General features: G+C 47.3%; 1 protein-coding gene across 9 annotated transcripts in view; it reads left to right on the top strand.

Annotated features, from left to right (window-relative positions):
• Window positions 1-17,281, top strand: part of SNX29 (sorting nexin 29) — a 528,683-nt gene that overhangs the window by 117,872 nt on the left and 393,530 nt on the right. For all 9 annotated transcript variants that reach the window (XM_038540328.1, XM_038540324.1, XM_038540323.1 and 6 more), the window contains exons 12-13: window positions 8,289-8,352; window positions 10,487-10,615. In XM_038540328.1, coding sequence (XP_038396256.1) covers window positions 8,289-8,352; window positions 10,487-10,615 — 193 coding nt within the window. The remainder of the gene's footprint in view (window positions 1-8,288; window positions 8,353-10,486; window positions 10,616-17,281) is intronic.

Below are 17,281 nucleotides of genomic sequence, written 5' to 3'. Positions count from 1 at the left end.
CAAGGAGACTGTGGCCAGAGCGTGCTCTTTCCTGGCTGGGCACACAGGAAATGCAGCAGGGTTGCCGCTGGCCCTTGGAGCATTGGCAACACATATGGGGGGGCACCTCCCCCCCACAATCTTAACAAATCACAAAGTAGAAACCCTGAGTTGTCAGGAGGAGGCCGGAAACAGAACAAAAGGCAGCAAGGGCCTGATGGATTTTTGAAGTTAAAGTGGAGCTCGATATAGTTTATCCTTTCTCCTGGAGATGAGCGGGAGTGGGTAGGCAGGAAAAGATATAAAAAGCAGTAAGTTAAGTTTGAAAAATGACGGTGTAGGTTAAGTATATAGCCGTAGAAGCATATTATTTATTTCTGTGCCTGTGCCCTCGTGAGCTCTCTCTTTAAATATAACGGAGTATGGGCCCCAGGGGAGCATTTGTAAAGGCTCTTTGAGGTCTTTGGGAAGAGATGCTATATAAAGGCAAAGAATTATTATACAGATCTATGTATATGTGAGAGTGTGCATGCGCGTGCACCCATACGTCCCGATAGACTACATCCAGTTATCTTAGTCCTTACGTTTTTCTCCCTCTTAAAGTGATCTTTGAACTCCTTTTTAAAAATTAATCTCCAGATCATTTCCCCTGCCTAGAGGGCCTTCAGTGGCTGAATATATGGGCAGGCACTCCTTCTCCGGCCGCTGTCACTGGCCCAGTACTTCACATAGCCGCCTCCGACACCCGTCATCCCTTGACGAAGGGTGTTATCTGTAGTGTGTGTCTGCATCTGTGCTGGTTCCTGCTCTGATGATCTGTTGGAAATTTGAGATCCGCGTGGGTGGATTCATGTGCCGAGGAGGAGGGGAATGGTCCAGTTTTATGGCCTGGTGATGATAGAAGAATTTGCCTTCCCTTCCATTCCCAAGACCCATTGGAAAAAGCTGGGTTTGAGCCTGAGTCTCTGTCCCTGGGGCAGGAAATTACAGCTGTGCATGCGGTGGTTAGTGTTTTCCGGATAGGCCTTGAACGTACTATTAAGCACAGTTGATGTTTCTGTCTGGCCCATCCCATGCTTCTCTGTTCCTGGAGATGAGCAGACTTTAGCAGTGGGCACCAATCGCTCATTAATTCATCTCGCCCTTCATGCATTCTTCAGGTCTTGGGTGTACTGTGGACAGGGGCTGGAGCAGGTGGGGGGCCCCCAGTTCTGGCCACCTCTCCCCCTATTCTATGGGGGTGGAAGGCTTGTATAGATTCTTTCATGCTAGTATAGACAAGGTATGACAGGGCCTTAGGGAAAGGGGTCTTGTTGACTCCGTTGGCTGTGAGGACTTGGAATGGTTGAGGTTTGGAACACAAGAGCATGATAGTAGGAGCTCCCAGGGGCCTGGGTGTTGGGAGGAGTCAGGCAGGAGCTGGGGTGGCAATTCCTTGTGCCTGTGTTACTCCTGTGGTTCCGGTCTCTGCAAGTCACCCTCAGAGAGCTATGTTGGCTGCTACATTTGTGCACTTACAGACCAAGTCAGCCAACGGTGAGTTTACCAGATCCATAGGGATTCTTCTCACAATTTGGGTTTCTCTCTGTCTTTGCCCCAGTGTCAGGCAGCAGGGCTTTATGGCTTATGTTTGACACTTCAGACGCCAGCCCCTTTGGGAAACTCTGTATTTTCTCTGTGCTGGGTTTGCCTGGAGGGGTTTTACTGGCTCCTCTTTGGCATACTTGAGCTCCTGTATTTGTCAGCTCCTTGGTCCCTGGCTTGGCCAGCTGTCCTCAGCTCAGCTTTCAGCACATGAATCTTGGTAGAACACCTTCGAACCATTTGTTCTTGGCCAGATGTATCTTCTTCCACCATTCCTTTATCTCTAGTCAGAGACTGGCCCATCCTAAACTCCTGGAGGACCCCCTCTGATTGGCTCTATTTGAAGTAACCAGCTGTCCTATATCTCCCTGCCTGTAGCTGGAGGCCTGTGAGGTCAGAGTCTTGAGGAGGGGTGTGAATAAGACTGGCTCCTTGACTGCCAGGTACCTATCCTGGCTCCTTGACTGCTACTGCCTGTGGGTGAGGACCTCACAGAAGAGGTGATCCCTGCCTGAAACCCAAAGGAGGTTCCAAGTCCTTTAGGACAGCCTGCGCCAAGACCCAGAAGCATGAGAGAAGGGGAATGGGTCTGTTCTGTGAGACCGAGCAGGGAGGAGTACAGGAGATGGGCAAGGTGTGAACCACCTTGGGGACTATGGTCCATGCTTGCTGGGGCTTCGGACATGTATGGGATGCAGGCGATGGTTGAGCCCTAGGTGTAGGCACAGCTGCCTCTGGGGAACCAACAAAGACCATGAAGCCCAACAAAGACGATCCAGGGCAGGAGGCTGAATGGACAGCTGGAGGGACCAGCAGCATAGCTGAGGAGACCTCTGAAGGGCTTGGGGGGAGGGGTCCATAGGGTCTGAGGCAGCAGTTACCCAGCCGGCTCACATCTATTTCAGCTTGGTCGACAGGCTTAGTGGGGTCCAGCCTGTCAGCTCCACTGCCGGGCATGAATGTCTGGCAGGCCCCACTACCTCCAGGCCTGAATCAGATGGTTGGCCATGGAGGAGTAGAGGCTAGAGTTTCTGGACAGTTCTCCTAAGACCGATAAACTTTTCCTAAAAAAAAATAAAATAAAAAAAAAATAAACTTTTCCTATAAAGGGCCAGATGGTACCTATTTCAGGCACACAGGACCCTCCCTTCCTGTCCCAACAACTCAGCTTTGCTTTTGTTGCACAAAGGCAGCCAGAGACTATTTGAGAACGGGTGAGTGTGGCTAAATTCTACTAAAACTTCTGCCGTCCCCTGCTCTATCCTGTGAGGCTGGCAGTATGAGCAGCAGTGTTCAGCCAAGGGGGGTTGCCTGGGGTCCCAGAATGAGGACTTGAGGGATCTGGGATTTCATGAGAAAACCTGTTTGTTTTTCCCCTGCTTTGCCTGTTGGCTGCCTTCGAACAGTGTCAAGTTTCCATAATGGATCATTTTTTTGTTAGACGGGCCCTTGATGGGCAGAGGTTTTTTTTTTTTTTTTAAGATTTTATTTATTTATTAATGACACACACACACACACACACACACACACACACACACACACACACAGAGGCAGAGGGAGAAGCAGGCCCCATGCAGGGAGCCTGACGTGGGACTGGATCCTGGATTTCCAGGATCACACCCTGGGCCGAAGGCAGGTGCTAAACCACTGAGCCACCCAGGGATTCCCCGCCCCCCCCCCCCCCCGCCTTTTTTTTGATGGGAAGAGTTTTTAAAAAAACAAAATGTAATTTTTTTCATGGACTTGTTTGCTTTCGTGTTAAGGCCTCTTGTTGCAAGATGGCATAAATGTTTGTTCACATATTTCTAAGTGTTTTATGGCCACACTTCACATTTAAATGATTCCATTTGAAATGTGGATACATAACAGAAGCAGAGATGTAAGTCTTGTTTCTTGCTCCTAAAATGGTTCCTTGCCCTGGTAACATTTATGGACGAATCCATCTTTCCACAGTGATTTGAAATGCTGCTCTTTATCTCAGATCAGTTTCTTGGGGTTAAAGCGAACCTTCTCCTGTGAACTTGGCCGGATTTGCTAGTCAGTTCTCTGAAGCCAGGCAAGGAATCAATTTTTGAGGTGGTTGGTCCTCTGCCCTCAGCCTCGGGTGAGGGAGACCCTCAGACTCTGTGGAGGCTGCAGAGCAGAGAGGCTGGTCCGTGGGCACTTGAAACGTGTGTTGTGGCAGGTAATAAAAAGGAAGAAAACCGCAATACTAGAGACTAAACCAGTAATGGGATGTGCGTTGCTGGGGGAGAAGAGAGAAAATTATAAGGTAGGGAGCACCTCTGCTGGCGTGTGTCACTAGTGCTCGGGCAAATACCATATTTACATGGTCTGTGAAAACCAACCCCAGCGTTACTCACTGGCTTTGCTGCTTCAGAAAAGTCAGCAGGGTGGAGGTGTATGAAAGTAAAGTCTGTCCCCAGCATTTGTTAGCAGATAGCCGCTAACTTGGGACATTTCCTTCTTTGTGGGGACCATGAATGAATGTGCTGTGATGGTGGCATGGGGAGGGTGGGAGGGATTGTCTGACAGCCTTGTTTTTACTTCTGATGCTGGTATCCGAGGATGATGAGCTCGGCCTTGGTCATCCCACTGTTTCTCACAGGTGACTCCTGCGTGGTGTGGTTGGGGCCCCTTCAAGGTGAGCCTGTGGCCAGGCTCTCTCATTCCAGCTACATGGCTCTTCTTTGCTAGAAGAGCATTCATGTTTTCTGGAACTTTCTGGGACTTGCTGGGGACTGTTGCTTCCTCCAGGCTGTCTTTCACCTGTGGAATATGCAGGTTTTAGCTGCAAAGTCTGAGAGGCAGTATCTGGGATCCCTGTGTGCCATGCCCCCAGAACCTAGACACTCTGTCTCCTCTAAGTGACACCTCATTCTGTAGGTCTGATTTCCCACGTTTCCCATGGTGATCTTGTTTGACACATCAGAAAATTCTAGTATCTAGTCTGCTGCTCTAGGGCTTAGACCACTTAAAAAAAAAATCTTATTTCCCAAGGTTGAGGTGCATAGGAACTCTGTAAAATCTCATAACTCCTGAAAATGTGCTCAGTTGAACCAACTCCTACTTTGGCAGTCACTTGTACCTTATCCCTGTCTTTCTGTCCCCTGCTGTTGAAGGAAAATGTACTAAGTATGGTGATAGGTAACCATTGCTATAGTGCCACCAGGCGTTAAGTGGCTGAGCTGGGGTTTGAAGTAGGATCTGCCCAGCCCAGGAGTCTGTTGATGGCAGTGCTTCATGGGTTGTGCTCCTGTCATTGGCGTGGAAGGTTCTTGAACCCATACCGGACCACCTTGCCCTTCCCAGATCCCCACTAAAGCAAATTCTCTCTACCTGTTGTGGAAAATGCCTTTGGCAGGACCAATTCTTGGCCTTCGGGTGTGGAAGGTGACTTTCAGACCCCCTAGCCTTGTCCCAGTGTGGGTTTCTTCTCTTTACTGAGTGCCCTCTTTAGGTTGTGAAAATTGAGACCAGACTTGCCAGATGCGGATACTTTACATGTAGAAAGTGGTTATCACGTGTCAGCTGTTACTCTTGTTAGTTTCCATGGTATTGTAGTTGGGTATGAATAGTGTGTCTAGACCATTCATTGTCCATGAACCTTGACTAAGCATCTAATGGGTTGGACCTCTGGGGACCCAAGGTGTGTGATGTGTTGTGCATCTTTAAGGATTTGTAAGCCAATTGCGAGAGATAGGTGGTTAATTGTACACATTCTGCAACTTATTGAGGGGTGGGCAAATCCTGGAGGGCTTCCTGGATGACATGCCTTTTCATCTGGGCCTGAAGAAGGGGGCTGGGTTTTATAAGACTGCAAGTTGGACATGAACATTAGAAAAAACCAATTCTGACCATGAATCCCAGCAACTTGTGGATAGGGTCAAAATGGTGCAGTTAAAATCATCCCAGAGAGCCTCTCAGGAAGGCCTCTGGTCAGAGGCTGCAGCCCCCAGTAAAGAGGCTGGCGATGCCTGGTGACACCAGGAGGGGGCATGACGCAGACATCTCAGCATAAGGCTCCAGTGTGTGGGTGGTGAAGTGCTCCCTCCAGCAGAGGCTTGTCAGAGGCACAGGGGGACTGAGCAGTCCGGGGCACCCCATGCTGTGCTGTGGCGGCGGAGGTGCCCTGCTGTGCACATGTGCTCTGCAGGGTGCTCCTGCTGCTTGGATCCAGTGCACATGGCTCATTAGTATAAATCAGACATGCGTGTCACGTGTTGCCACAGAACAGAAGGCTTACAGATAGTGTAGTTTCTCCAGAGGATTTCTCTGGGGTTGGGGGAGGGAGGATAGACAAGTGGAGCACAGGGGGTTTTAGGGACAGCAAGACTATTTTATGTGCTACTATAATGGCAGACACACATCAGTACCATTGTCCAAACTCCGAGAGTACTCTGTGCCAAGGGCAAGCTGTGATGTTAACCTGGTGGTGGTTACAGTGTGTCTGTGCAGGCTCATCATTCATAACCAATGTACAGGGAGGGTGCATGGAAAAGCTCCATACGTTCAGATCAGCCATGGACCAAAAATGGCTTTAAAAAATAAGTCTATTGAAGAAAAAAAAAATTTCACCTCTTCCAGCCTCATGGAGCAACTCTTACTGTAAGTGCATATCCTCTTCTTCCATCCTTATGTGAAGTTTGGACTGATAGAGAACCCCAGTGGGGAGGTGGCTTGGTAGGAAAACTCTGGATTCAAGCAGTCCTTGGAGTACAGGAGCGATTTCAGGTCGCTGGCCTCTGGTGCTGGGTTTCTTGAAGAGAAAAACCAAATAGATCTTAGCCTGTCCTTGGTCTTTATTTTTCCCCTTTCATGGCCATGGTGTCATAGAACAGATTACTGGGTGGTTTGTGTGTGGCTCCCAACTGCCCCACCCATTTTTCAGTTTAAACTGCATACGTTGATGTTCTTCTAAGGTGATAATGCTCCCTGCTGCAGTGTGTAAGAGGCAGTGCTTTACCATAGCGCCATCCCATCCCCTCTGTCCTCGGAACCTTCTGGCACCCCAGGGAGTTGGGAAGGTGGGTGCTGATTTTGCTTCTCATACCTGAGGGAGAATGAGAGACTGGGATGAGCCTGAGAGCCAGGACCCAGTTACCTGGTCAAGTTTGGAAGGCAAAGTCCTATAGACCCTGTTTCATGATAGGCATATGGGAATGGGTATTGTTCCTTTAAAGACCTTCCTTAAGTGAGTTAAGGTACCTCACCTTAACTTGGGAAGGTACCTTGTAGGTGCTCAGTGGGTGTTTAAGGAGCACGCACTCTGCAGCTTTATCTGCTTCGTGAGCTGGTTCCTGTCTCTCGGGGGGCTGTGGGGCAGCTCAGCCCCTTTGGTCTCATTAGGCCTCAAACTCTTCCTAACCTTACTTCCCTCCTTCTTGATCTTGCCACCACCCTTACTCTTACCCTTTTAAGGTAACTGCTTTTTCTGCTTATTTATTTTTCTAATTTTTCAAATGTTGAAAGGTTGGAAGGATCATGTGTGACTTGGATCTTACGTGTGGCAGGAGCTGTGCCCCTCTGGTCCTGGCTGTGGCCTCATTTCTGGACACGCCTTGTTTCTGGACCTTGCACACGTGTGACCTGGGTCTCCTCCCTGGCCCTCCCACCTTCTGCCAGTGCTGGTGTCTTCATGGCAGTGTCCCCCTGGAGTCTGAGAACTCGGTTTTGATCCGGTTATGGACTAATGTCCCTGTGAGGCCTCTGTAAAATCCAAGTTCTTCCATCTGCACATGTGACTGGTAGCAGTTACTGTCTCCTGGGGTCCAGCGCAGAGTTTAGGATTGGGGAGATTTGGATTCAAATTTTAGTGCTGTCAGTATTTAATCTGTTTGAGCTCATTAGCACACCTATAAAACGGCCTATCGTGGTTGCCACATGGCTCTGTGTATTCACTGGATGTGTAATTTTGGCTGTGAGCTTTCCAGCAGCCAATCCCAAGAGGGAAACAAAATTTCACAGGATTTGTTAGGGAGGGAAAAAATAAAACTGGGTCTCTTGGAGAAATCCAGAAGTTCTATGTCTTGAGATCTGAGTGATAACGCTAAACAGCGTCTTTAATACGTGGATGGATTGTGACAACAGTTAAGTTTGGAGGTAGGAAAGTTGCATGCTTATTTAAAAGCATGGTTTCCTATCAGTGAATGCTTTCCTAAGTTGAAGATCCCCACAGGAGTAGCACCTGTAGGTCAAGACTGTGTTTTGGGGAGGCCCCACCCCTTTCTAGTGTCACCTGTACTAATGAGAGAAGTCCATGTAGGAAAACCAGAGCTCTTAGGTTTTACTAAGTGTTTCTAAGGTTTACTAAGTGTTTCTATGTCCATGTGGAGCCAAATGGCACTTGATCAGCTCTCTCTTCTGTTGATAAACAGCTGTACCTGGAATAGATTGTTGTTCAAAGCAGATATGGTCCAGTAGTAGGGGTTCAGAAAAGTGTGTAGAAGCTGCAAGACTGTCTTTTTCCCGTAGCAGTGCAGAGTATGCTCCCTGAAGAGAGCCCTCCTCACACCTCACTGTGCCCTCCCCTCCCGTTTTGTGTGGCTAATAAGTGATCAGCTGTGCTCATTGGGTCTTTCAGACTGAACAGGAATTAATTTTGAAAGGGAAAATGGAACTTGTCTAGACAGCTTGCCCTAAATAGCACATAATCCAGCTCGATGAAGGAATGGTGAAATGGGCGGGGTCTGCTGAGTAATCTCGACTGTGCTTTCTTCCCTTAGGTGAACTTCGACAAGCCATCGTGGCCATGATGAACAGGAAAGACGAGCTGGAAGAGGAGAACAGGTATCCTGATTTTTCAGGCTTGAGGAATAGTCTCTTTGACATTAAACCTCCGGGACGAAGAATATTACAGATGAAGGAAATCTTGCTTTGACAAGATTGTGACCAGCGATCTCCTTTTGTGTAGGATGTACCACTTTAGCATTGGGAGGGGATGAAAGCCTTCCAATCATGGATCTACCTTAGAACAAACTAAGGATTTGGTAAAGCAATCTTCCTGAACTTTTTTTTTTAAAGGAGACTCTGAGATACAATTCACATATTATGTAATCAGCCTATTTAAAGGGTACAGTTCAGTGTTTGCACGCATGTGCAGCCGTCTCCAAGGTCCACTTCTAGAATGTGTTCACCTCAAAAGCACCCCATACCTGTTGGCTGTCTTCCTCTGCCCCTCGCCCCCCAACACAAAGCAGGCTTTTGAGTAACCTTTTATTTGAAGGCCTGTCTTCCCATGTCCTGAGCACTCAGATACTTAGTTTTCTCAAATCAGGGATACCTAGGGCAAGATGGTATTTGACTTCTTTTTGGCTTGTTCAGAACAAACAAGCCCAATTGCAGATAGTGAGAAGGTAAAGACTTTAATTGTTTTGGGTTCCCTGTTGAAAACAATGGTAGCTGCTTGCCCTGTGTGAGCTCTGCTGCTCCCATCTGGTGGCCTTGACTATGAGCTTCTCAACTGTGACCTTGTCTTGGCCTCAGGGCAGTTGGTGGAGGGATTTGCCTGCAGTTGTAGGTTAGGCTTCCCGAGCCATTGTTTGTCTCCCCGGGGGTCAGGGGACATGCGCCCTTGGGCCTGCGTGTGTGCATTCCTGTTGCTTCCTTGTTCTACTCCGAGCAGCAAGCAGGAATTAAGTGTCCACGGTGACAGGCAATCATGATTGTCCTTCGTAAACCTTACTGTGGGCCCTGCTCGACAAGCTTCTTCCTCCTCCTCTACGAAAACACATAAAAGAAAAACAAGCATGATTTCTAAAACAAAAGATAATTTTTAAAAAAAGGAATCTCGAGACAGCACAATTGTCCAACTAAGAAACGTTAAATGAAGGGCTTGTAGATACTACAGGATTCTTTTTCTTTGCTCTAGCTGGAGCTGTTCTCTTGGAAGAAACTGTAGGTTTTGTCTTACCTTGTGAAGAACAATAGTTATAGTCAATTTCTCCTTCCAGTGGGGGAAAAACAGTCACACCATGTTTGTGTCAGGGGGTTGCAGGCCCCAAGAAGGGAATATTTTCAAAGCCCTAAAGGAACTGCAGACTTCAGAGTTGAGTGAGTGATGGAATGGGGTGGGTGTGTGTGTGTGTGTGTGTGCGCGCGCGCGCGCAAAACTCCCAGTCCCACTTCTGCTTATATCCTGATGTCACCTGTACACTAGGTTTGGGATGTAGGGGCCCCAAAGTCAGTAAGTGCTCTCTGAAAAGATCCATTCGAGGTCCAGTGAAGTATAGTCAGAACCTTGTTTGGCTCACTTCTCGGTGGCTAATCATGGCTCTTTCTGGAACAGCTTCTGTCTTGTCTGCTTTACAAGACCAAGGATGACCGAGAAGTGAATGTTATTTGGAGTATTAACTCTCAAGCATAGTACAGAGCAGGATCCCTGCAGTGTGAACCCAGGTAACACTATAAAACACTAGGTCTGCCCGTGTCACCTGGAGATGGTAGACAGGATGCCAGTGTGCTTTGTGGGTAGAAGGGGAAGTGAGAGGAGGCCTCTGTCCGTATTCTACTCTTTCAGCTCACGGGACACTTGGGGCCTGTCCTGGAATCTCTTCCCTGGTTAAATCTCTTCTCTGATTCAGCTGTGACAAAATGGTCTTCATTTCATGTGTGGCCTTTCTGGGTGGCATGCCTTGAAAGGAGCTTGCCTGGGGGTCTCTCCACTCTTTGCCTTTAATTTTGCTGGCCACTGCTATGGTGTGTGTGTGTGTGGGGGGGGGGGGGGGCGTGCGCCACAGAGCCTGGGCCACATCCTGGTTCTTCCTCAGAGGCACATGAGCAGACTTGGGTATATCTGTAAATCACTTCACATGAGATAGACTGGAACACAGGTTCATACAGACCCTTTGTGGAAAATGAAGGGGTGTGTTTTGGTGCGGCCGTCTCCACTGGCCATGTCTGAACAGATGGCCCCTCTGCCCAGGTCTTTGCGGAACCTGCTTGACGGTGAGATGGAGCACTCTGCGGCCCTGCGGCAGGAGGTGGACACCTTGAAAAAGAAGGTGGCTGAGCAGGAAGAGAGGCACGTCCTGAAGATCCAGGCGCTGGCAAGGTAGGGGGTGCAGAGGGCCTGACAAGTGGGTGTGGCAGCGGAGGTTTGTGCAAACCTCAAGCACACCCTTCCCTGGCACTATTTTTTTTTTTTTTTTTAAGATTTATTTATTCCTGAGAGACAGAGGCAGAGACACAGGCAGAGGGAGAAGCAGGCTCCATGCAGGGAGCCCCATGTGGGACTCAATTCTGGAACTCTGGGATCATGACCTGAATTGAAGGCAGATGCTCAACTGCTGAGCCACCCAGGTGTCCCTTCCCTGGCACTTTAATCAGCAAAAAAGACCAAAGGAAAACTATACATTTGAAATTTTAACTTACAATTACTGAATGATATACATACATATGGTTCAAACTATAAAAAGTACACAGCATTAAATGATGCAGTCCCCCTCGAGCGGGCAGTGGTCAGTGCAGAGATGTTCCACGCATGTCCTTTGTTTTGTCTTTTCACTTACCTCTCCTGCCTTCCTTTGACCTCTGTGAAACATGGTCCTTTATTCCACCCCCACTCACTGGACATCATACAGATGCTTCTGTACTGCTGTACTGGGGCCACTGCCTTTCCAATAGTTTCTGATCTCTCATCTACACTAGAGTTGATCTGACCAGGATGCTGACAGCCAGGCATTGGAAGTGGCTTGTGATCATTTCCTAATACTGTTTGTAATGATGCCACAGTGCATAACCTTTGTGTTTGTCACTCTGTTCTATATTTGTTAGAAAAATTCCTTGAGGTAGAATTGCTGGGTCAAAGTGCAGTAGTTTTCTAAGGTAGATAGAGGTCAACACCTCCTCTGCCCCACATCCCCAACCTCTGAGGCTGAGCTAACTGTCCCAGCAGGAGCAGGTGGGAAGGCCTGCTTCTACTCAGCTGTGCCTACAGAGGTCAGGCCCCATTTCTGGGTCCCTGGTAATGTAACCTGGTAAGGTGAAAAGTGGCATTGGCATAATGGTTTGCATCTGCAACTTCCTAATGAAGAGTACAGTTGAGTGTGTTCTTAGTGAAAAGCCATTTTATTTCCTTTCCTGTGATTTAGTTTATATCTTATTAAGGAAAGCTCACAATCTCAAGTCCCATAAAAATGTGGATTTTCCTGAATTTGTTCACATGCAAACATTTTTATGTACTGCACTTAAAATCTATAACTGTCATTTCTTAGTCTGCTTCTCTGAAGCACTTATATTTTATGTTAGTGGCTTTTATATGCCCAGATATGGCATTGCATTGAGCTAATGTACCACATTAAAATAATTCCCATTTGTTGGACATTTGAGTTCTTTCCTGTTAGGTAGGATAAACAGTTTATCAGTGGTTCTTTAAAGCTGCTTTATTATTTATTTATTTATTTATTAAGATTATACTTATTAATTCATGAGAGACACCCAGAGAGAAGCAGAGACACAGGGAGAGCAAGAAGCAGGCTTCAGGTAGGGAGCCCAATGTGGGACTCCATCCTGGAACTCCAGGATCACTCCCTGAGCTGAAAGCAGACGCTCAATCCCTGAGCCACCCAGGCGTCCCATATTTACTTATTTTTAAAGGTTTTATTTATTTATTCATTCGTGAGAGACAGAGGCAAAGACCTAGGCAGAGGGAGAAGCAGGCTACCTGTAGGGGGCCTGATGTGGGACTGGATCATGCCCTGAGCCAAAGGCAGATGCTCAACCACTGAGCCACCCAGCCTCCCCTAAAGCTACTTTAAAATGAGACCAGGATGGGGCTCCTGGGTCTCAGTCAGTTACGCAGCCAACTCTTGATCTCAGCCTGTGTTGGTCTCTGCGCTCAGGAGACAGCCTGCTTGAGATGCTCACTCCTTCTGCCCCTCCTCCTGCTTGTGCCTCTGCTCACCCTCTGGAAAGAATAAATCTTGGGGAAAGGCCAGGAGATGATGTCCTGTGGATGTGCAGGGAGTCCAGAGTCCTGTCATTCATAGCAGCATTACTGCCCTGGTTCTGCCCTGTGATGTGTGTGGCACTAATGGAATTGTTACGTATATGTTCTCGAAAGTTGGCACAATGATCTATTTTTAATTAGAACTCTGCTTTCTTCATACTTGAAAATAACCTCTCAAGACCTCATGATGCATCTCAATGCATCAGGCAGTTGAAGGACAATGACAGGCACAGTACTTGGCATTTTCTCCACTGGACCACCATTTTGCCTTGGCCATGCCAGGGTTCTGTCATATAATTGTGTTTATGATAAAGGCTGAAGTCTGTAAACACTCTGGTTCTGCTATTCATGGTCATCTGGGGGTTGTATTAGGGGTCTGCTTAGCTTTGAGTCCCCACTCTGTTGCTGGCAGATTATGCATCTCTGGGTGATTGAACATCAGCAAGTGTTCATTTCCTTGTTGAGGAAATAGGATGATGATCTGCACCAGAAAGGACAAAATTCAAAAGGGCGTGAGGCTCTGGACATGAGCAGTTGAGTGTATTTTATAGTTAGTGTGTTTAATATAGGATAATTCTGGGGGAATTGTAGATCATGAATGGAATAGATGAACCTAATTTCCTAAGCAGTCTTTATTTTAAAGATTTTATTTATTTATTCATGAGACACACACAGAGAGAGAGAGAGAGAGAGAGAGGGGCAGAGTCACAGGCAGAGGAGAAGCAGGCTCTGTACTCGATCCTGGGTCTCCAGGATCACACCCTGGGCCGAAGGCAGTGCTAAACCGCTGGGCAACCCGGGTGGTTTAACCCCATTTGAACAGTGGGTAGCTAAGAGTTGAAGGTGCCTGAAAGTTTGCAGAAGGAACACCTATGAAATTGCACACAGTTAAGCAGGAGACAACAAGGACGCAAATGGAACAGCTGGATGTGTGAGGTTTTTTTTTTTTTTTTTTTTTTAAAGATTTTATTTTTTCATGAGAGACAGAGAGAGAGAGAGAGAGAGAGAGGCAGAGGGAGAAGCAGGCTCCATGCAGGGAGCCCGATTCAGGACTCGATCCTGAGGCTCCAGGATCATGTCCTGGGCTGAAGGCAGGCACTAAACTGCTGAGCCACCCAGGGATCCCCAGGATGTGTTTTGATACAGCCCAACTGCTGACCTGTTCCAGAGAGTTCCTCTGTTAGTTGTTGGAACTCTCTTACTGCTCCTTGCCCCAGAAGGAGAGCTATCAGTGTTGCCGGATGGTAGAGGTGTGTGGTCAGTTGTTGCTTGTGAGCCTGGGGTGCGGTTGACTACGTGCTTGCACTGGGGCTGTTCTGTTCTCATGTCCTCTTGTGTTCAGGTGGCAGGTGTCACAATGGAGGTGGTTTAGTCTAGTAGTTGGTGGCACGGATTCCAGCGTTGGCCTGTGGGAGTTGAATCATGGCTTTGCTGCTGCATTATTGTATGAGCTTGAGCAAGTGACTTCCTTGTTTCCTTAACTGTAAGAGGAGGTTAAAAAAAATCCTGGACCTCACAGTTGTTGCAGGATAAAGTGAGAGACTGTGTGTTGGCTCAGTCAATGTGCTTCATAAGTGCTCAATAAATGTTAATTATCATAATCTTTTTTTCCTGAGTACAATAATTATATTACTAAGAAACCTTATCTAATCAAAACCTGAATTTTAATTTGGCAATGGTGCAGAAACAATTAAATGCTAGGCTATTTCAGACCCTAAAAAGTGAAATTATTTTTTGCAGTGAGTATGGGAATATGCTGTGTGTGTTTGTACGTGTGTGCTATACTGGCTCTGAATGTTGTAAAACTGAAACACTGTAGGAAAAAATCAGCTTTTTATCACCTTCCTTTTTGCTCAAAATTGATGGCTTTCTTTTGGTGCTGTCCTGGCTCAGGCAAGAACAAAATTGTGTAACCAGCTCAGTGCTTTCATGGCCCTAACTGGCTGCTCAGTCCCAGGGTGGAGGCATTAGTGTCCATAGCAATTCTAGGCCTGTGAGTCTCCCTCCCTAAAGGATTATTTCCTACTGAATTAAGAAAACTGAAGCTAGGAGTCAGGTGTTCACAGAAAGAAGGCCTTTACATGCGAACTACCTTTGAGAGAAGCAAGTGAGCAGGGTAATTGGATTATTGCTAGGATGTTTTCTGTTTTTTTTTTGTTGTTGTTGTTGTTTTTTTCTTTTTTTTAATTTTTATTTATTTATGATAGAGAGAGAGAGAGAGAGGCAGAGACATAGGCAGAGGGAGAAGCAGGCTCCATGCACCGGGAGCCCGATATGGGATTCGATCCCGGGTCTCCAGGATCGCGCCCTGGGCCAAAGGCAGGTGCCAAACTGCTGCGCCACCCAGGGTTCCCCTGTTTTTTGTTGATTTTATTACTTAGCTTTTGCTTTGTAACAAATTTATTTCAAAGTCTGGTAGTTGAAAATACATGTTCATGATCCTCCACAATTCTGGGGCTTAGAAATCAGGGAGTGGCTCAGCTGGGTGGTTCTCAGAGTTGACCATGAGGGTGTAGTCATTTGAAGGCTTGATTAGGCCTGGACGATCTTTTTTTTTTAATGTATTTGAGAGAGCACACCTGTGTGCACAAGAGGAGCAGAGGAAGAATGAGAGAATCCCAAGCAGACTCCCTGCTGAGTGTGTAGCGTAATGTGGGGTACAATTCCACAACCCCAGCTGAAATCAAGAGTCCGATGCTTAACTGACTTGAGTCACCATGTGCCCCTGTGGAGGGTCTACTTACAAGCTTACTCCTAAGGCTCTTGTAAGAGGTCTCCATTCCCTGCCATATGGGCCTCTACCAGTAGGGTGGCTCACAGCACAGTAGCAGGTTTCCTGGAGTGTGAGTAATTTAAGAGCAAGAGAACACACTCAACATGCAAGACATGGTGTCATTCTTTTACAACCTAATCTTGGGAATGAAAACCTATTACTTTCCCTGTTTCCTGTTGTCCCACAGATCAACCCTGATTTAGTGTAGGAGGGATCTACACATGGATGTGCTTACCAAGTGGCAGGGATCATTGGGGGTCAGTTTGGAGCCTGCCCACCATCACCACCAGGATTCTTTCTTCCTGGGGCAGACACTATCCCAGTCTTTCTTGGTGAGTGGTTCTTCCTTCCTGTTCTGTGTGATTTGGTGGGACTGACCCTACCACTGCCTAACTGGTCTCCAGAGTAGGGCAGGTAATCAGGTCTGGATAGTCAGCTTGTTCTATTTCTTGGTCACTGTGATTGGATCACAGAAGGTCATGTGGCCAAGTTGATTTGTTAAGAGCCAGTTATGGCATTCTTGAGAGGATAGGATGTAAGACAGGCATTGTTGGCATCAGTCTTTGCTGCTATGTGGGAAGATCCTGACCCCAAATGGTAACACCATGGAGAGATGGAGGGAGAGAGAAACAGGCAGGTTCTAATGATACACCTTAAGCTCTTGGATCTAGTCTTTCCTGAAGCTGTTATTTATCTAGACTTACCAGTTGTATGAACTAATTACTTCCTTCAGTTATTTGAATCAGTTTGTGACTGATGTTCTCTGTTACAATCCTGAGTCCTAACTAACCAGACTTCTTTGTTTGGATAATAGGGGGTTGGAGCAAGTTGTTTCCTTTGTGCCTAGGCAACATTGCTCCCTCAACCATCAACCTGTTAGGTTCACAAATAGATGTGTGGCTGGCCGTGATTCATGAAGAGTGAAGAGCCTGTCCTGAAGAGCACCCAGTGGGTGGTTCCACAGAGCCCAGCTAAAGGGCTTTGCTTCCTGTCGCCTGTTGGGACTGGCCTTACTAATACTCTTGGTCACAATTTTATCTCCTGTTGAGGCACTTTAGTGTGCAAACAAGAATATGTTGGTTGTATGATGGTGCCATTTCTTTCGTCCTTCTGAGCCTCTGGTTTCTCCTCTGTTGAAAATTTAAAAGACAGTGGGTAGCATGGGCTCCTCCCCATACTTCCTGTGAGAGGACAAAAAGGATGTTGTGTGGTGTGTCCTGAGTGCTGGCTTGCAAGGGCTGTGTCTAACCCTTGGCTAAGGAAGCAGCACAGTGACTCTGGTCCTGGCTGGGTCACCTAGCAATTTCTTACATCTTCCTTTCCCTGGTTGTGCACTGGTGCATAATAATCTGAACTAATGTTAATAAGCTTTTGGCTGTAGAAACCCAATCCAAATTAGCTGTGGTCAACAGGGCAATTTGGTGTTGGTGGGACTGGTCACTCTATTCAGGTGTTCCTGGACCTGGGCTCTCCAGTGAGGTCAGTGCTCCCTCTCCTCTGCTCTTGGCTCTTTGTGTCCTTCTTGGGTAGGGCCTCTGCACCTAGCAGCAAAGTGACCTCTGATGGCACCGAGCCTTGTGTAAGATCCAAAGAGAGGAGACTTTCTCCTGATGATGTCCATATATAGTCTCTTAGACTCTTCACTGGGCATATTGTGGCCGGGAGTGAGCAGAAGGCCATGATTGGCTATCTCGCCAGGTCTCCGAGGCAGGCAGATAAATCATGCCTGTTATACTTCTCTTAGGTTTGTGGGGAAGATTATAGGAGCTAATGCTCCTAAAGCCTTCAGGAGATCTCCAGGCTCATCATAAATGTTCAGTGGCTGTCCCCTGATTTCTTAGCTGGTACATTGGCTGTGGGTGCCTGATGCTGAGGCCAGACAAGAGCATGTAGGTCTCTCCGTTGTCCTAGCTTTCTCTTGCAGTGAGCATCTTAGAGCCTTTGGTCACTGGCCTTCACTTGACCTTCAGTTCCTCCCAGTGTTCTTTCTGTCCTGC

Source organism: Canis lupus, chromosome 6, assembly GCF_011100685.1.
Source record: "Canis lupus familiaris isolate Mischka breed German Shepherd chromosome 6, alternate assembly UU_Cfam_GSD_1.0, whole genome shotgun sequence".
Lineage (NCBI taxonomy): Eukaryota > Metazoa > Chordata > Mammalia > Carnivora > Canidae > Canis > Canis lupus.
The sequence above is the reverse complement of the archived record's forward strand: the minus strand, read 5'-3'. Positions and strand labels throughout refer to the sequence as shown.